Below are 20,935 nucleotides of genomic sequence, written 5' to 3'. Positions count from 1 at the left end.
AGAACATGGCCAACATTAAAAATCCCGGACCAACGCCCCCCCCCCCCCATCGAAACCCAGCCCGTTCCTAAAACTGCAACAGAGTCTAGTCCTACTCATGCTTGATATGCATAATCGAAACAGCATTTATGCATAACACAGAACAACAGAGGTAGTTCAATAATTTCAGTTACAGTAGCTAATTCATAGTTTTAGAAATATATGATATAACGCCGTTATAGACATGTGTAACCTCCACGTTTAGTCCAGTCAGATGAGTAAATATAAATTTCAAGAGTGTGTATTTCCAAACATTATATATATAGCTTCCAAGGATCATCTCAGATTCTGAACTTACATTCTAAAGATTGTCTTCTTTTCTTGTTGAGATATAACATGTTCTACATGACATGCAACAAAGCTACAAGTTTCCTCCCTATGAACAATTAACAACTATTAGTATTATGAGTGAACTCTTCTTTCCAGAATGCCCAAAGACTCAGCACGGGTGATACCATTCAAGGCTTTTGGGGCTGATAAGGTTTCAGGTCATCTGCCTGAAAAAAAATTAACAAATATCTTATGTTAACTTGATAACATCATTTTATCATTGAATTTGCCTTGCTTATTCAGTGTTCTTTATCAAATTGTCCAAACAACTATACATGCTTGAAGACTGTATGACACCGAAATACATGACATTGTAACACTTTGTGTGCATCAAACAGTTTTACTGCAACCAGTCAACATTCAATCATCTTGCAACAGAAATTTTAAGAAAAATTCTCTAACATTGCCTATAACATTGACTTTCATAGTTCTACCAGGTGCCCTTAAATCACCTTTAGTCTAGTTAAAGTGAGTTTGAAGAGATCTGACAATGCAGCATCAGGAACGCTTCAGATCTGTGGTGTTCGAGACATTCTTGAGAAGAATGTTGTTTCTTTCACTGGCAATTTTAGAGTTCTCAGCCTAAGGGTTGATTTTATTTTGTGTCTGTATCTGTAGCTATATAGCCCATATAACCACCTTTCTGTGTAACACACCAGCTTCACAGGCACGCAGCATGGCAGAAGCTGGTTATAATATTACACTGAACGGCCGTCATACCTAACTTTTGCACATCTATCTGCAAGTGTTCTTTAAAACTATTCAGCGAAGATGCCCTCGTATACTGTGCTTTGTAATATGTGTCAATCTAAGGCCACACCAATTCAATTTGTTGGTTCACAGATTTTAAAAAAGATATTCTTAACTGGAAAAACATGATGATAACAAAGCCAGAGGGCCAGGTTTGTGCCTTGGTGCACTCAGTTTCATGGAATGAATACAGTCATATTCAAGTTTCCTCCCTACCTTCTACTTTTATGATGTCTGCTTGCTATATTTTCATTTTTTTTTAAATCTGTGAACCAACAAGTTAAATAGGTGTGAATCTAAACCAGAAAACCGTGCTCCTTACCGTGAGTCTGTGGAGAAGTACCACACAAGGCCTGACAGGGCAGGAGCTGAGGTGCTGGGACAGGGAGGGCACCAGCGTGTGGTCCTTTGTCCACAGGGCAGACCTCATGGAAGCTCCGATTACTGGAGCCTGCAATACACAATGTCATTAACAACTAGTTCTAACAATTTTCAATTACTTGAAAGCTCATCTGTGTTGGTGGAAGTCATTCTTGAACTAGTTTAACGGTAATATTTAAAACAAAATTGGACTCACCCAAATTTTTGACAAAGACTGGTGCTGTTCAGTCGAAAATTTGGGTGAGTCCAATTTTTGGGTTGGATATTACAGTTAAACCAGTTCAAGAATTTTCAATTACATCTTAGAATGTCAGCAAAACCTCATTACAAACCTTACTGCTTCTATTCAGGGCGTGAGATTCTACAGGTAACTTGATTAACAACATTTCAAACAAAAGTTGAATGTCAAGAATACTTTGTATGCTGTACAATACATGTAGTAGTACCTTTACATACATAACCCTAGCCTGAGTACCATCCTCCATAGTGACTGCTGGCTCAATACTTTGGCTTGCTAACCAGTGAAGCAAAACTATTGAGCCAGCGGTCACTACGGAGAATGGTACTCAAGCTAACATAACCCTACACAAATACCTTGCAATTGATACTCCAGAGTAAAAAATTAGATTCATAGCTCCAATTTTTGATGCACAAAAGTACATTGCACACAGTAATTCTAGCCCTGATACACCCCTTTCAGAGAAACAAGAAGACTTGAACACACCTTAGGCCCAGTGAGACTGTTGAAGGAATCGTCCTTGTCGTGGGAGTTTGGGATGACATAAGACTCCGTGTCTGAATCCTCGTCGTTTTTCTCGTAGTAGAGAACTGTGCTCTCACTATCGCTGTCCGAGTCACTCACAATCGCATCTTCCCCTCCATCCAACATAGAGTCCACTTCTTGTGGTGAAAAGAAAAAGAAAAGGTAGCCGTAGGTAAGGGTAGTGCCATAGATTTTCTAAAGTCATATAGTGCAGTGGGTTGTTATCCACTATCTATGGTAAAGTACTGGAGGGCAGGTACCATCCTCTCCTTCCACTGCCACAGGGTGAAAAGTTGTGTGAAGTATTGAGTTAGTACTAGTGATAGTATACAACTCACCCTAAGCCACATAATCAGGAACTTTCAACTATTGAAATAGTATGTTTTATTCATGTGACATATACATCCTCGTACTGTATCTAAACTGTATTCATGACATCACCCTTTCAATTTCTTCCTTAGAGATAAAAATTCATGCATCAACCCCTAAGATAAATCTGTAATTTCTCTTAAAAGATACTGAACTCTTTGAAAACCTCCTTTCCAATAGTATAATGTTTTTTTTACCATGAACTTATAGAATAAAACACTGCTAAAATATTCTTTCCACTCCTACTGCAAAGTTAAATTCTCACGAAAATAAATGAATGACTTCAGTAATCTACAGTACCTTTTCCGCAGGTGTGAGGAATAGCTAGTGCTCTCCGAGTTCTGGCGAAGGTCACCAAGTCTGACCTTGTCTCCTCCTGGGGGGAGGGGGGGATGATGGACTCATCAGAGCTCTGGGAATGAGATCCCCTCTCTGTCCCAGAGTTCCCACTGTGTGAACGTTTCCTTTTTGACTTCTTGTGGGCCTGCTCGCCAAAGGCTGGTTTGCACGTTTCTTCCACTTGGTTTTGAGAGCTGCTTTGGATAGCCTGAAAAGTAACCATTTTATTTAGGCATTCACTGATTCAAAAGTATTTGTTGTTGTCATACAAAATGTATTACTAAGCTTTTGTCATGAAAACAATGGCATTGCTAATGTACTAGTACCATTCTAACTCTAAAGGAGGGAGCAGATCGTAGCATTTTCAGATAGTCAATACAAAATTCATTCATTCACTTTCATTAATCTCCCTTATTCATTTGCTTCCTTTCATTCACTTCTACTCATTCATAAACCCTATAACATATACCAGACAGTGAGTACACCTATTCCCTAAGAATCCACCATCCAAACTAGAACGAAAAAATGAAGGAAACTGAAAGAATAACATAAACAAACAAAAAACTTACAGAACTTACCCCTTTACACACCTGTGAGTTTTTGTAAGTAGTGCAGTCCCCAAAGTAAGGTGTTGATGGAAACATCGCATCACTTCCTTCATTCTGCTGTCTCACTTCTTCAGGGATCATGCTCAAGGTGTGACAGCTGCTAGTACCGCTGCCGGAGCTGACAACATGGTGAACAGCCGACGCCTCATCTTGGGAACTGCTGACGGTGTTATCACTGCAATCATCCGCACGACTCTCTGGTGTATCATTCTTGTGGACAGCCGTGTCTGCCTCCATTGTTGTGCATGTGGTTTCAGAAGCTGGTGATGCAATTTGCTCTTCCTCTTCTGCCATTAAAGACTGTCTGTCATCTCCGTTTGGATTTGACACTGGCATTTTACTTGCCGAATCCACTCCATCAGGTGTTGAGCTTGTAACATCTGAGTCCTCCAGGTTGGATTCTCTGTCCTTTGCAGCTAGTGAAGGCCCAGGTAATGACAACTTGTGATCACAAGCGGCATTCAGGGTCCATCTTATTTCTCGAGGACTACTGACGACCTGGAAACACTTGTGAGTGGAGAGAACCCTGCACACTGACTGTGCTACAGTCTCAAGACTGCCGTGATGTGGAAAGTTCTCAGATATGTACTGGCAAATGTCTGCTAGATTTGCTGCACCAGTTGGAGCGCTCTGTATTGCTTGGTGCACCATGTCTGCCCAGGGTACTGTACTATCATCCCTTACTTTCCTATGGTGCGGGCTAGCATTGATATGCTCATCAGCATTTACAAGTGGAGCCCTTTCCACAGTAGTCATTGGAGAATCTTGTATCTTTATACTATTATTACTTAATGCGCTTCTAGCTGGACTTAATCTTTCAGTATGGTGAGATGGTCTTGGTTCTTCCGTTAAAGCTTTGGGACTTCCTTTGTGGATGAGACTACTTTCATCTTTTGTCTGTGAGGTAGTACTAGGATCAGTATGTTCAGCAATGGTATTGTCTTCATGTTGTGTAGCTTCTTGCACGGATAGGAGAGAAAGGCTGAGTGCCACCTTGTGAGCCGACGACAGAGCACGGACTTGTAGATTCTTTAGCCGTCTCTTGTAGGACCTCAATGCTGTGCCTGAAAATTGATAAAGTTTGTATAAATCACCAGTTGTCAACATGCATGTACAATTGTACATCTGCTCAAAATTGGACACCCAAAGTCTAAAGATCCTTTGGCAGGACAAGAAAACAATGGGAGACAAAAGAAAGGAGGTTCAAGAAATAGAGAAGACACAACGTGTGAGAGAGTGGTGTCCATGTGGCTAAGGTAACTTGAGATTGTCTTAAGACTGACAGCAGAAAGGTGAAAAAGGTAAAAAGGCAGAAAATGTGATAACATTTTCATGGAGCTGAGCAGAATGAAAGACAAAGGTGACATGCAGGGCAAGGTATCTTCCTTCATAAAAAATATATATTATCATAGAGACAGATTTTAATTTAAAGCAAACTTGAAAATATTTTTTTTTCTTTACCAATCAAACCTGGATACAATTCTCTGTAGAAAAACCACAGCTCGATATTTTTGCTGCCTGATCACAGTTAGCCAGAGAAAAGATTGAGCCAGCAGTTACTATGGAGGATGGAAACCAGGGCTAAAATAGAAAATAAAATACATGTAGATCATATGCTTACCCCTCAGCATTTAGAGAGATGTTGACTTGGCTTGATGGTCCACTTTCTGCATAAGTGTCTTCATCTTCTGACTTATCTACTTTGTCATCAGTTGCAAGTTCCCCAGAACAACTTGATTGGTTGGCTACTTCTTCTGTGGTACTTTCCCTCTCTGGATGCTGACAACTTTCTTCCTCAAGTTGAACTTTGTCAACTTTTGATGTTTCCTGCAAGTCAGCTACTGGAACTTGATTGTCTGACGATGATTTTTCTTGAAAATCCAGCTTCCGTCTTTTCTTTCTGGAATGTTCCGTTGAAAGTTGCTCCTCTTCCCTCTGCCTCTTCATCTTCCAGAGAGATTGTTCCTCCAAGTTTTCGAGAAGAAGAGGAGAGGTAATACTCGTATCAGAGTCAATACTACTATCTAATGTAATGACCAAAGGAGAAGAAATATGGTCCTGATCACTTCCAGGGTCTTCTTCATTTCTGACTGTCCTTTCCTCTGCTCCTATCTTGTCATCATGTGCTGAGTTTCTCCCTGCACTACTTTCTTTACTGCACTGTGTTTCATCATCGGTATCTTCTGTCATTTCTTTCATCTCCTGTTTGTCTACAGAGAAACTTTTAAAGTCAGTTATCTTCTTATTTCCTTTTGACTTGCTGCCGATAAGATCATTTCTTAAGGTGTTCTCCCACGAATTCCATGACAGTGGTGATTTAGCTTTCACTTTCTTTAACTCTTTTCCTTTTGTTGTACTGTTGCCAGCATCCAATCCTTTTGCTCTGGTGCATACACTTGACTTGTTACGTAGCGAAGTTTTTACTCTTCTAACATTTCTCGTATCCATCTCTTTTAGAAGTCTTGTTGCCTTTTTGCCTCTAAGTGAGCATTCAGAATTTGACTCACTGGATACTTCCACTATTTCCACATCACTTGAATCTGACAAAGTAGTATGGGTTCCCCCAGAACATACTGTTGTTTGCGACACAGAGCTTCCTGTGGAAGTTGACTCCTGTGCAGCACTGTCTTTTTCTACAGAATCACCGTGTGGTATCATTGGAGAACTTCTGTCTGTTTTGATTGTCTTCTCCTTTGTTTGGGGACTTTTGAAAGTTGAGGGCAGTTTTGCCTGATATCTACTACTACTAGGTAAACAGTTTTGTTTCCTGGTCCTTGTTGTGCTTACAGTTTCAAGTTCATGTACCAATGTTATGAGATCTGCAGTGCTGGGATTGCCATTCGTAACTTCCAGGACTGCCAGAAGACTAGACACAGCAGGAGAGCAATCATCAGTAGGGCTTAGGTACTGTTCATTTGAGCTGATCTGAAACACAGGGCATGTTCAATGTTTACGTGTCTATTTAACTGTGGTCAAGCAAAACTCCAGTCTGCTGGCCACTTTTCATTAAGGTCATGAGGGAAGAGGTAACGGTCAGACAAAATTAACAAATATACAGATTATATGGCTGAAGTTCTAATAAATCTATAAAACATATGTAGTGGACTGTAATTAGGAAATGTTATTGTCATAAGCACTTAAATGATTCATTGGCAATTTAAGGATTTTCCTTTCAAAGTACAGTCATCAATATTGTCATATACATTTTTCAGTACTCTTATGCCTACATTCCTCTATTCAGTTTAACTTTTAGTAACAATAGAAAAAAATAATGTAAAACTTGTTAAGACTCCAACCTCTTCAATGACAGGGATGGGCAGATAGTCCTCAACTGTCTGAACGAACTTGGCCACGAGGTCATTTAAGGTGAGAGAGAACTCAGCTCCATACTCCTCTTCCATCTCACTCTGGAGGTACATCTCTCGTCTCTCACGGTCCAGTATCAGGTCAAGGGTAAGCTGACGGAACTGACTGGACCGGCGATTCAGCTGAGTCAGTTCTTTTTTTAGCTGTAAAGAAAGGATGGTACACTGTAGTTACATGTGGAGTTAGTGAAGCCTGAGTGCTATATATTAGTTAGTTTTCCACAACTTCCATACTCCCTGCTGCTTGATCACTAGTAGTGGTGGAAGTATGGGAGCCGTTAAAAGTTAACTAAGATGTCACCCAAGGTAAGGTGAGTGGAAAAGAATGTAGTTTCAATGTGAAAAATTATTATCTATAAAATCCATGTCATAAGAGGGAATCAAGTATCATTTTTATTCTCCCATTATATCATATCATCACTTTAATAAAACGATTTGGAGGCTGATGAGATGATCACATGTAGCCTTCTGATCATGAGTTAAGGAGTGAGGAGGCAAACGATGAAAATACCAGGGCTGTCTCCAGCTTTAAATTCTTGTCTGTCCCACTCATTGTTTGAGAACCCTTGCAGTTATATTGTATTGTCATTTTAAGCTTACAGAGATACATTTTTATCAGTTTTATGACATTCAGATTTGGTGAACAGGCAGAGTGAAGCTTTTGTCCATCCAAACAAGCAAATGTCCATCCCAGGATGTAGGGACGGGTCGTGGAGCCAGCTCTGGAAGACACTGAATGTGTGCTTACTGTAGGGTCATGTTCCAGTGCTGGAGGCAGTTTTTCTCCCTCTTTTGGGAACAACTCCTTTAGTTTGGAACTAGCGAGGCACAACTCAAACTTGTCTGCCAGGATATGCAGCATAACCTGTACAAGGAATATTGATATAATGTCATACTGAATTTTAGACTCATGATGCTCATATAGGCTAACAGTAAGAAACTCGAAAAAAATTGTAGTATACAACATTTACTGTGACTAACATATATGAATAATTGAACAAATCCAAGTTGAAAAAAATGGATTTTACCAGATTCTGTACTAGTACGCAGTTTCTAATGACTACATGTATACATTATATTCTAGCAAGGAGCTTTTATCAGGAGGAGAGAGTATGGAGTTACCCGCCCGCTGTGCGCCTTTGTTTGGCCCGTTAAATCCCGCAGCGCCGGCTTTGTTTACTGCCCTGCGCGGTGCCCGTCTGATCTGATGTTCGTAGCGCCGGTTGGCGCGGTTTCTATGCTAATGAGCCACGCCATTACGTCATAGCCCTCGAGCCAGCCCGAAGCCCGATCGGCAAGAGGCGAAGTGGGTCAGGTTTCCGACGATTCCCTTATTTGGAAAACTCGGCAGGCATGTGACTACGTCATCTTGCGGTAGAGGGCACAATGGCGGACAGTTTGATATGTTTCTCTTCGCCGTACAACAAACATGGGCCAGTTTAGGCCTATTTTCGCGGATCGAGGTCTGTTTTCTTGCGATAGAATTATGAATTTTCACATGTATTTTCAGATGGCTACAAAAAAAATATGACGTTTTTCTTCATTTAGCTGATATTTTTTCGTAACTGTTGATGATGTGCTCGGTAAAATGGCGTGTTCACTGTTGGTCGAACCTTGCTCATTTTTGTCGAACCACCCGTGTTTTTGGCGACGCCTCAGGGGCGAGCCTAATGTTTATAGTGTGCGACCGTTTGACAGGAATTCTAGGAATTCCGCAGGCATGCGAGGAATTTTTCTACGGGTATTTTTTTTCTACGGGTATTTTCTACGGGTATTCCCTAGGGAATTTGTTTTTGTGTGACTTTAGTCTGCTTTGGGTATGGCGTATAATAAGATGACGTGACCGATGTTATAAACCAGGATTTCATGTTTTAATACTCGTTTCACCATCAAGTATACAGCACATTACATTTTTTAACAAAATACCCGATATTATGTATCGTTAGGGTAGAATTGTGGGTCAGTTATATTTTTTGCTTGACCATTCGGCGTAATGATGTCGTGTATGTATGAGGATTGTTTTGTTTCGTTTGAAGGTTTTTATTTCATATCTTTCTGTTATTTCATTTTGTATGGTTGTGTGACGCTTGAATCCCTTTTTTTCTTATTGCTGTGATGTTCATTTGGTTACCAAACCATCGCGACAAAGGGGTGTACTTGTCAGTCGATTCTTCCTGTAACCTGGGGGCTGTCATGCCGGCGTTCACCTGTGGGGACAGATTGTGAGAAAGGATTGATATGAAGTATTTTTGCAATAGTGATACTAACTTAGCAACTTTTGTATGTCTGGATCGGTAAAGTGTTGTTTTCTGTTAGTTACAGGCCGTCGGTAGTGATGTAAGGCATCAAAGTAATTCAGATATAATTTATAGCAAAAGTAATACATATTTTATTACAACGCTTATATAGTCATGTCAAGTCAAAGTCCTTCCCGCTCCATGGTGCATAGGGCGGCGCCCATGTTCTTGGAGTAACCCTGGGCCAAACAAATGCAATTACTACAGTAGGGGGCCAGGACACTGGCTGTGGTGTGTGTTCAAATTACATACTCTTTCCCGAATGCTGAGTGCTAAGCTGAGAAATTAGCACGACCATTTAACACGTCATACTATATTGGCCGGGGATCGAACTTACGACGTACCGAATGCATGGCGAAGACTTTTCCCACTCGTCTCATTGCACCGGCGATAACGCTTGTGCAGCCAGACAACAATACTCGTGATGCTAACGTGCTGTTACTTTGACCGATGAGGTCTATTTCTCTTATAACCAAAGGGCACAAAAGTGCATTATCATTTACCTTTTGGTGTAGCCCGAGTTTTGAATCATTAAAGAAGTTTCAGAAATAAAATGTACCACCGTGAATAAGAAATAATGACACAAAATATTCTTTCTCGGCTTGGCTTCGCATGATCGAAGGCACATCACAATATCAATATACATGTCGGCTTAAAAGCCACAAGCGACGGCTATCGGGTCTAAAATGCAGTACACTGTTACGTCGGGTTGCGTAAACCAGTATACAGAATATTTCGTCCATCATACAAGTAAAACGGCTGCATTTGCAAGAGATATCCAACTTCTACGTGTGGAAGGGTGGTAAAGGTGATTGGAAAAGCATCCTGTATACAACGGCTATATCATCACCAGCCTGTAATAAGACAGAATGAAATAAGTCACATGTACGCTCACCGCTATTAAACTGCTTGGAGGACAATGGGTGATCAGATTACCGGTACCGTTTTGGCTACAGTCAGAGTGATAAGACGGCGGGCGATCGGAGGACGGATGGGAGTATGGCAGTTCCGGCAATCGTCGGTTAATTGACGACTCGTGCTCAGCAGTATTACTATAGAACTGTGGATACGTGCTTGACTGTACTAGTCCACAGACGATAAAGGGTGAGTGAAGCGCAGAGAAAAAGATGATTGAGAACGGGGACCCCGGTAACAAATCGTATCTTTTACTTTAAGACCACGGGAAACAGATGAATATGACCACGAGAAACAGAAGCGTTTGTTGTTCGGCGGCGGCAAGGTGGCGAATGGAATTCCACAGAAGGGCCTCATGGAGCGCTGATATCTTCGGCCGATCAAAAACAAAAGGGTTGTGCCTGGTTGTGCCGTAAACAACATGTGGTATGAGTAACAAACTGCCAAGAAGTTTCCACGTTGAAAGATATTCTCTAAACAAAATCAAAAAACTCTGGCGAAACACGGTCACAGATGAAGACTAATTCCTACACAACAATACGCTGTAAAAATGCCAAAACTATAATGCCGTTAATATGGGACTCATATTTTATCTTGCCGAAACGTGATGTTGGCGGACTTTTTGAAGACCAAGGTCTCGGGCGGTTTGGGGTAAGATTTGGGCCCACGAAATTAAGGTTGGCAGTGTTACTCAACCCAAGCACACAGTCCCAAAATCCACCTGGTACGATTCACATCGTAACGCTCTCGGTTTATTTAGCTCTAGTCACTCTTAACAACTTGTGACGTATCTATTATACACATAATACATGCTATCATTAGCAAGGTACTCTCACCGAAATTGAGTCGCTTGTGCATGTTCACTGTCCAGTTGAAGCGCCGCGTCTAACTCGGCCGACCTTGTCCGCCGCGCCATCTCCGCCTGACTAGATAGTCAGTGATCGATCTTTAGTGGGAAGCAAACTGACGCTATTCTGAGGGCTGCCATTGGTTGGAAAATGTACTTGTGCAGTTCCTATTTGTCAATGTTTACAGACTGACGTCAGCACGGTGACCAATCCCAAGACGACCCCTCGGGGACCCAAACAAACTCCTCGGGTGGGCGGAGCAGTACCAAATCCACATAGTCAGGCCACTCCCATGATCTATGGGGATTGAAATGTAACCAAATAGGATCTATTTTACGATGGGTATATTGCAACCTAACAACGCTAAAAGCAATAGCAGCGAATCAGAACATTATAACCCGGAACTTTTTCATGCCTACCTTAAAAATTAGTACTAAGTTTTAACGGCTACAATGTTTCCTGTTTATTGGCGAAGCGTAAAACAATAGATACATCTTGTACCGTCTTCTCTGAGGTGCGCTTATCGGGTAGTTTAGTTGATATTTTTGATCATGCATCATATACTGGGCGATGTTAAATTCAGTATCTCCGGTAACAGTCCTGGTTATATTGACCTCTTATTTTCTTTTTCCAAAATGTGACTAGACATTGCATCTCCGAGGTTTATACTACTCTAATTAGATACAAAATAAAGGACTTTGCCCCATCATCTTGTATGCAGATACACACCAACATGTGTTGCATCAATCACACACGAATCGTAATCCACAATGTATGGCGTACATGAGTTATTACCTCGTAAGCTACCATTTGTTAAGCTGGCTCTATCTCACTCTTTAAATACAAGGGAAGAATCACACTTAAATACACAGACGTATGTCACTTGATGACAATGTTAACCACTTTAGAAGAACAAACACTCAAAGCTATACCTGAGTCCGATTAAATTGTGTTAATAAGCAATTGTACATACAGACATTTTCTCATAGACTGTCTATAGATAATGGTAAGTTAAGATTCTTTAAGAAACTAAAGAAGGGATACCCAATGGAAACTTATTTAACATCACTAGATAATATCGAGGTCAGATCGGCAATATGCAAACTAGCTACCCGTGGGCGAAAGAACCTGTAATCATTGTATTGCAAAACCGGTGGAAGACGAGATACATTTTATTTCTAACTGCTTCTCTAATGACCAGGAAAGAAAGGAGTAATATGAAGAGGTTTGCAAAACACACAAAAACTTCCAAACGCTTACCGACATCCCTGTATGGCACATCCGCTAGCCTGTTACTCACAGGATCGGCATGGGAACCAGTGAACAACTAGAGGGGCGAGTCAGAACAGAAATAAACAACATCCCGACTCCCGGGATTCGAACCCGCGCCGAACCCGGGCAGCCGGATCACAAATCACACGTGCTAACCACAACAACAAAAGCTCAAGAGCTGTTGGCGTGGTCAGTTTGGCAGCGCTAGAACCCACTGTTACAATAGCAATGTTCGTTCTTCCCACCACGCCGTGCTAAGAAAGAATGACCGCTTTAGGAATAAAATGTTCCCGCATGTGCCAGTGTCCGGCAGTCCGGACCGTCTGGAAGGCCTGGCTCTAAACAAAAGGCAGTTCAACAGACCGTTTCTGATTAGCACAACGCTTGTTGCGGGTGTGACGAAAAGCCAGCACCACATGGCACAGATGACACAGACTTGTCATTTCCATGGTGGTCCGGTGGCAATAAATCATGCGGTCTGCTTTTAATACAAGGAATTCCTGCTTTTACAGGAGTTACATCAACACAGCTTGTCGTTCAAATTCATTCCTTTCAAAACATTGTTTCTGTCGTAACTATCCAAACGGGGGCGATTCAGACGCAACCAACTATCAAAACGGGAGATTGAGATGTACCTATCAAAAGGGGGTACTTTACGATTGCTACATTGCAACCTAAAACGCTAAAAACAACAATAGCGAATCAAAACATTTAAACCCTTTTATGCCTACCTTAAAAACTAGTGCTAAGTTTTAACGGCTACAATGTTTCCTGTTAATTGACGAAGCGTATTTAAATAATGAATTCTTGGACCGTCTTTCTTGTGGTGTGCTTCAACAGTCGGCCGTATGATTTTCGCCCGTACTGATATTATCTAATCTTTTAACAATAATAAGCGACACTGTTCCCTTTCAGCTTGTCATTGATCCGGGATGTATCAGTACATATGGGAATATGGTGTCGCGATCCATATTTTCTAAGGCATCGGCGAAATGAACTTGCGATGTATAAACGATAAATAACTCGCAACTCGCCCTGATAATCCGTCTCAAACTAGGCATCTTATCCACTGTCTAGTGATTAATCGAATAGTTTAGTTGATTTTTGTTTATCATGCATCAAATACTGAGTCATTTCAAATTAAAAACTTCCGTTAACAGTCCTGGTTTTACTGACCCCCAATTTACTTGTTCCCAAATGTGTCTAAATGGGGATTGCTACTCTGAGGTATATACTGCTCTGATTAGATACAAAATAAAACACGTTTGTATCCACTCCGCCACATTTATCTTCTATCAAAACACATACCAACATGTCTTGTAACAACCACACACGAATGTATTGACATTTTAACAGAGAGAACTAGGGTATCCATGTTACACGCTGCAACTATAGCGGGAAAGAAATGCATTGTGCATAGGTAGAATGATCTAACAAAACCTCATGATTTGACCCAAACATGGCAGAAACGATTTAAGGTTCACGATTCACTCTGGCACTCCGTTCTCAACTTGAATGTTTAACGTGAGTCGGTGGGGAAGGGGGTTGGTACAATTTGGCAAAGAAAAGGCACGGGACATGACACTACATGAGCACGGTTTGGAGATTTTTAAAGCCGAAACCATGGAGGCAAAAAATCTGGTTGTGGTTCAAAGATGCCAGAGATCAGGGGAGGATGTTTGGCCAAATCTGCTGCAATTAGCTGTCACAGAAAATGAGTTACGACCAGGGCTGGGGCCAGGGGTAGCCTGACTAAAATCAAGCCCCTAGCGGCCGGCCCTACAATTGCCGCCACCCTATGGGGAGGGGGTCATTAAGCCCAGCCGGCGAGAGAGCTTGTGTAAACACAGGCTAGGGCCAGGGGGTACGTATGAAATGTCAGAGTGGCCTTGACTGCACTGTAGGTGTACGGAACGAAGAGTAGAACAGATGGCAAAAATTATCGTGATGATTCTCAGAATCCGGCGATGTGACAAATTTAGTCACTGTGTCAGATAGATAGTATGTCGACCAAACACCTAGAAAACCACGACAACGGAACTTTTATGCATGTTTCACGAAAATTCAAGACTTCACATCTAAACTTTTACGCTAACCAAGGAGCTTTTATCACTGATAAAAGCTCCTTGCGCTAACAGAGATGCCCGGGTTTTGTGTGCGTGAAAAGTTGCGCATGAAAATCTGCGGGTGACAACATGCACATTCTCTTATTTCCCGGGGATTTGAAAAGTTTTTGTACTTTTACATTTAAGATAATTAAACAGAACGCTCAAAACCTTTTGACACCATTAGTGTTGATAATTAGCAGGGATTTTAACCCATGTCCTATCCGGTATTAAACTTCCCTGGGTGGTGTCCCTGCAGACGTGTTACACGTTCGCGTATACAAGAACGGGATCCCGTCTGTATTTCCCAGTTGCCGTTATATCAGAAGAAAACTAATTCACATCCAGTATTCTAAATCCACATAGTATGGTGTCCCTAGGGGTAGGGGTGTACTAAGTAACGAATAAATTGACTAAGTTGGAGACGTCCACCATTCAACTGACTGGTCTCCCTAGGCGTAGGGATGTACCAACCAACGAATAAATTGACTAAGTTGGAGACGCCCACCTTTCTCATGCAAATAAAAGCAATTAAAGAATTAACAAAAATGGAAACAGTAAATCAACCTATGTTACTGAACATCTTTCTTCATAACATAAACAAAGTAAATTCTAACGGTCATGAAAGAAAGTCAGAAAACGAACAAGACAATAATAAAAAGTTTCTTGTAACAAGAAAATGTACAAACAGCGCTACAACAAAGACATGAAAAATATAACCTCCTTGGTTACATCAAGCTAGGGAACAAGTTCCAAAATAGTAAAGAAAAACTTTAAAAAGTAGAGATGCTACATAAAATCATGCGCGTTAAATTGATAAAAACGAGGCAAACGTGAGGCATACAATTAATACTTCCATAAACGAGAAACATACTAAAATTGCAGAAGATAATGCATGATGTGGTCTACCAGGAAGGGGTCGAACTGGGAACAGGACAGCTCGTCAGAACGGTTGCACCAGCTGGGTGAATGAAATAGGGGAGGGGGCAGCGACATTGGCCGGTCTGTCTGGCAGGAACTGGTCAGTATCAAAACTACAGAACAGTTCGGCAGAGATGCCAATAGGCTGCAGCAAAACGTCCGCCAGCTCAAGCTGGAACTCAGACGTGTCGGGCTGTGTACGGAACTCGTCCTAACATACTGTGAAAACGGCTGAACATACTCGAGAAATTGGCCTTCCAGACATGCCACGTCCTACCAAGGAGGTTGAAAGAGGGGAAGGAGTCGGCTCATAATTTGTCCCTTTTGAACCATCTTCGACTCACTTTTGAAAAAAAAAACATTAACATTAAGGTGCAAATTGGTCTTGATTTACATACACCCAACCGACTATCGGCATTGTTTTTATTGTTCACTCTTATTGACAAGCAAGTATACAAAAGTAACGGTCTCCGCACTGGTGTTCCAGTGCTGAATCAATGGGTCGAATCGGCCTCAGCACTGGTTTTCCAGTGCTGAACAAACGTCAGCGCTGGTTTTCCAGTGCTGAACGGCCTTGTTCCAGTGCTCATGCTCCCTCAGCACTGGAACTCAGCACTGGAATTCCAGTGCTGAACCCAATGCGAGCACTGGATTTCCAGTGCTTAACTTTTCCGGTGCTGGACTTCTAATAGGGCCGGCCTCGGTCCCTGCCGCTGCCATGAGGTCATGAGGTTCCCCATTCATTTGGAAGCCTCCCTAAATGCTATTAAACACTTAATTAGACTTCGCCAGAAAGTACCAGCAGACAGTTTCCAGTCAGACGCTCTTTCTTGCCAGATAGATTTAGACAAGGCTGGAGCCAAGTGTTGGGCGTCAGGAGTTCGCCAATCACTGGAGGAATGCGGCTATGGTTATGTATGGCATTGTCCTCTACAGCACAATACAAATTCGTCTCAAATTATCAATTCTATCAATCAGCGTCTGAAAGACATTTATTTTCAAACTTTTCTAAGAGAGATACACAATGACAACAAAGGTGGATCCGCTAAAAACAAATTGAGGTCTTACAGACTGTTCAAGTCCACTTATAATGTGGAACAATACCTGGATATTGACAATATTCGGCACAGGACGGCCGTCACAAAACTACGAGTCAGTTGCCACAAATTACACATCGAAACCGGAAGACATAACCGCACTCCTCTAGAACAACGAATATGTAGATACTGCAATCTAGATAAGTTAGAAGACGAACACCATTTTGTAGTAGAATGTAGTTTGTACAAGAAAGAGAGAGCTGAACTCTACAGACTAATAGAATCCATGTTCCCCCACTTCATACAACTAAGTAATATAGACAAATTTATATTCCTTATGAATCTAGACAAACCTTTACTTATAAAGCATATCTGTTCTTACATTTTCAATATCACAAAGAAACGAACGGCCTTGTTCCAGTGCTCATGCTCCCTCAGCACTGGAATTCCAGTGCTGAACCCAATGCGAGCACTGGATTTCCAGTGCTTAACTTTTCCGGTGCTGGACTTCTAATAGGGCCGGCCTCGGTCCCTGCCGCTGCCATGAGGTCATGACTGGCTCATTATGCGGCTTTTATGGGGAGTCAAACATGGCTTACAAAGGACTGCCGCCGGCACGACGGAACAATAGGACACAGCAGGGTTTAACATCGCAAAACAAAGGCCGCGGCAAGGTGCTAATTTTGGGCCGACTCCTTTCATTTGAGGTCAGGTTGGGAACTGGGATCAAACTGACATACACCCAAAAAACAATGGCATTGTGGTGCAAAAAAGTGTTGTAAAACCTGACATGAATTTCACACAACCCTCATGAGCAAAAGGTGTGAGGCGCCATCACCAGGGTCATGAATGGGAAATAGGAGAAGAATGTAGCCTGTCTGTCCGCTAGCTAGGAAAACTGCATGTTTCTCAATGACTAAAAAAAGTGTATTTTTGCTTCGGAAAGATGGCCATGTTCTAAGTCAGTTAGATCCTGGGAATGGTCTGACTATGTGGATTTAGTACTGCTCCGCCACCCTTGGAGTTTGTTGGGGTCCCCACATTGTCAGGCCACTCCCATGATCTAACTACTAGTATTACTTGGGCGGCTACAGTGAGAACTTCCTTTGGTATGCAATCGCTCGACACATCACATATCGCTATCAAAGGAAAAGGCCGGTGTCATAACGTTGAGAGATCTTTTGTCGGCCTAACAGCAGAAGCCATTTGTTTTGCATATAGATTAATCGCCTTCGAGAGAACTGTTACACGACATGGTGTGAATGAATACCTCCCGCGAGGCATTCTACCACCCTCTTGTAAGGCCACATTTGTAAGGTTTTATCCTTGATTGTATAAATAGGCAACGGGGGAATTTTGATATCGCAGCGTTGACCAAACACCCAACGAAAGCAGTAATGATTACAGACTTCAACCCCCGTACACGCCCGACAACACGTAGAAACTAAGTTTTCTATGCTGATCATGAGTCTCCGTAAGGTGAAGATCTTATTATGCCTCCAGGTGTGGTTGTACCTATTATTTTAGACGTCATTTTCATGTCTAACAAATGAGTGCTCACATTCATCACAGAAAGTTGAGAATGAACAAACAAGGCATAGCCACAAGTGGGAAGTACCAGAACATATCACGAGACAGATACATGATACAAATGTCCGGTGAGAGACAATAGAGGCACGCTTGCGAATGTGGTGAAATTTCACCAAATTGCACTACTAGTATTTTGGTTTTTCGTCTGCTGTCATTGTATATGACCCCGGCGGTGGAAAGACTCTCCTGTCCCGAAGTTAGCCTGGCCAATCCACGGTAGACTGGATTCCAGGTTATTTTTGTACCCGCTCGATCTTCATGGATTGCAGCGCCGTGATCTTTACTGTTACTTTGCTGCACCTTAAGGTGTTTGATACAAACTTCCCCAAGTGCACAGTAAACATGAACACACTCATCATGCGTTGTCGACTTACAGTATCTTTGGTTTGGAATGTGGTAGTCACCCTTTGAGTCGGTGTGACAAATGGGCCTGTCATGCTCACGACTCTCTACACATACACGACTTATTAGCCCCATGCAGGACTGAGTCCGGCATGTTATGACAAATTTTCCCCTTTTAACGTTTATTTCTATGTAAGTTGTAGAACCATTCGGTGCAAGCCGGGCTAAGAAAGCTACGAGAGGTGTGCCTCGATCACAACATTCATGTATGATCGACTTAAAGATGAGTCGCGCCCTGGACCGCCTGATCAAGACAGGCACGCAGGCGAAACCCAACAAAAACATACTGTATTGTCCAAACATTACGTAGTATAGCTTAAAGATACCGTGTTGCACCTTAGGGTGTTTGATACAAAATGTCCAAGGTATAGTACAGTAAACATGAATACACTCTTCATGTCGTGTAGACTCAAACATCAAGATGTTCTTGAGATACATAGCAGGACTGGTCTGACCATTTTAAAGCTAAGGGTACAAACCGACGTACGTGCAACTGCGAGTGCGTGGTGTCTACGTGCCACAACTGGTGCTGGTAAACGGGCTGCTAACTTCAGCTCGGTCTTGCAGATGGGGCATTGTGGACGGTTATAATTGTTTAACTTAATTCAAGGTGAAATATGGTCAATGAGATCAGCCGTGTTGTATTTTATAAGGTCAAAGGTCACATAACAGCGTTTAACGGTTCATTTCTTATAGAATCCTATACTGGTCTTCCCATAACTGTTGTTAGGCATAATTTGGAAAGATGTAAATGTTTTGAAGAAATATTAGACAAGTAAGAGAGGACGTCCTAGTCACAACGAGGTTTGATTAGAGGATGTAGTGCCCCACCGTTATACACATGGTTTAGCGTTTCTGTGTTTGTTTAGATCAGAATAAAATATGCGTTACTGATAAGTGATAACCAAAGGCATCCATGAGGGAGGGCCTCGAGGAAATAAGTACCACATAATCGCCCCCCCCCCTTCACGGAGATGTAAACAAACCGCCACTGATCACTAGAACAGAACCACTCACACTCACAGAACAGAGCAGAACCATCGCGACGATAATCACGCTTACCCAAAAGGATGACATGTCTCTTCCTCCTCCTGACATAACCTTAAACTAAGATGCCCCATCTCATGTTCTCCCTGGAGCGCCCAGCTTCCGATATTAAAGGGCCCCGGCCACCCACGTCACCAAGCGGCAAGCGGGGAGGTGGCACCCCGTGGCCGGCATGGGCCCGACGAACACGTGTCCCGGCATAGGAAGTAAACCCTTCAGTTTGACGTAAACCCGACCTCACTATCCTTCTGGGCCCCCAAAACGTTCATCGCTAGGTCGCTGCACGAAAACGTGGACGTATGGAAAAAAAAGCTAGAAAAATTCTTGGGACAAGGGCCCGGAAGTCCTTTTTTGGATAAAGAATAAAGTTCGGGATAAGAAATCATTTAGAGGGCAGGCGTAAACAGGACTCTCGTCTAGATCACAAACCACCAGGGCACACATCGAACAGGTCGTCATGTACACTGAGTAGCACGGAACAAAACTAAATCGGCATGAAGAGTGGCTTCTGTATCATGATCATGCCCTACTTCCACGGGGAGTATTTCAAAATAGGAATATCCCGACGAAGGAGTGTCCGTTTGCGTTTTAATCACAGTTAGCACGTTTCAAGATCCATACCCTGGGAGCCAGACAGGACCGGGTAGCTAGCGAGTTTAGTTCGGGGAACCAAGCCAGTCAGCCCGCCGATCTCACATTAGCGCTCCGGGGGAGTTTAACCCGAAGGAGTTATCGCTACCCTTTTGGGGGAAAGGGCAGGTGGACCTTACAAAGTTCCAGCCTTAAAGTTCTGCTGTTATTTTGAAAAATAGCTCATTACACCCTTGAGCCATATCTAGTCCCTGATTCGCTACTACAATAGCCTGCTGACCAACTGTGGTGTGTTGTAGCTGGCTACCTGGGGTGGTTATCAATCCTAGGTTCTCCTCTCTCTGACCAAGGGCCTTGGAGAGCCTTTCTACAGTCATCCTGCCAGACCCCTGCACGATAGATATTGAGATTGGGCTGCGGTGTGGTAACCAGGCTCGATCCCGGCTGTCTCCCAGGGAAAAAGATCCACGAAACGCACATAACTTTGACCCGTATTTCAACTGAACCGAGAAGTTTTTACCCGCAAGTACCAACCTACCGTAACTGTCTATCTCCCTGTATGCCACAGAAGGTCGTTTAGCTCTTGATCTTCGAGCAGATGTTATAGAATGGCTTATTCATATACCTACATCAACATTGCAGCATTGGCCAGATGCCTTGATTCCTTGGAACCGCTGCCATAAACACTTATCTGGCCAGGCGCAGATTATTGCAAAATATCAATGTAACATGTAGCATGTTTGACATAATCATATTAATTTTAGTTTAATTGTATTGATATTTCTTCATGATAATACTTAACTTGTGTATCAACAACATCATACTACACAGTACATTAAGCCAACGTATCGCGACACTACGACACTAGCACATACAGCCCGGAACATCATCATGACTTACCAAGCATACAATTCCTCAATCATCTCTATCAACATACAATACAATACGTTACAAAAAAGTCAAACA

General features: G+C 42.3%; 2 protein-coding genes across 3 annotated transcripts; both read right to left on the bottom strand.

Moving 5' to 3' along the window:
• Positions 1-47: 47 nt before the first annotated feature.
• On the bottom strand, positions 48-4,487 carry LOC118406883 (protein starmaker-like). Of its 2 annotated transcripts, none has more exons than XM_035807273.1 (5): positions 3,562-4,487; positions 2,933-3,179; positions 2,225-2,400; positions 1,442-1,570; positions 48-536 (listed from the first exon to the last, which is right to left on the bottom strand). In XM_035807273.1, exons 1-5 carry the CDS (start codon positions 4,333-4,335, stop codon positions 498-500), a joined length of 1,365 nt encoding a protein of 454 aa, XP_035663166.1. In that variant the 5' UTR covers positions 4,336-4,487; the 3' UTR covers positions 48-497. The 2 variants fall into 2 exon arrangements, with proteins under 2 accessions (XP_035663166.1, XP_035663165.1); XM_035807272.1 differs by having other exon boundaries at positions 3,550-4,485.
• A 35-nt stretch (positions 4,488-4,522) lies between these two features.
• Positions 4,523-12,270, bottom strand: LOC118407155. Its single transcript, XM_035807574.1, has 5 exons — positions 12,265-12,270; positions 7,693-7,809; positions 6,876-7,088; positions 5,201-6,504; positions 4,523-4,643 (listed from the first exon to the last, which is right to left on the bottom strand). Exons 1-5 carry the CDS (start codon positions 12,268-12,270, stop codon positions 4,523-4,525), a joined length of 1,761 nt encoding a protein of 586 aa, XP_035663467.1.
• Positions 12,271-20,935: the final 8,665 nt, after the last annotated feature.

This window comes from Branchiostoma floridae, chromosome 19 (genome assembly GCF_000003815.2).
Source record: "Branchiostoma floridae strain S238N-H82 chromosome 19, Bfl_VNyyK, whole genome shotgun sequence".
In the NCBI taxonomy this organism is placed as follows: Eukaryota; Metazoa; Chordata; class Leptocardii; order Amphioxiformes; family Branchiostomatidae; genus Branchiostoma; species Branchiostoma floridae.
This window is presented reverse-complemented; position numbering and strand designations above follow the sequence as displayed.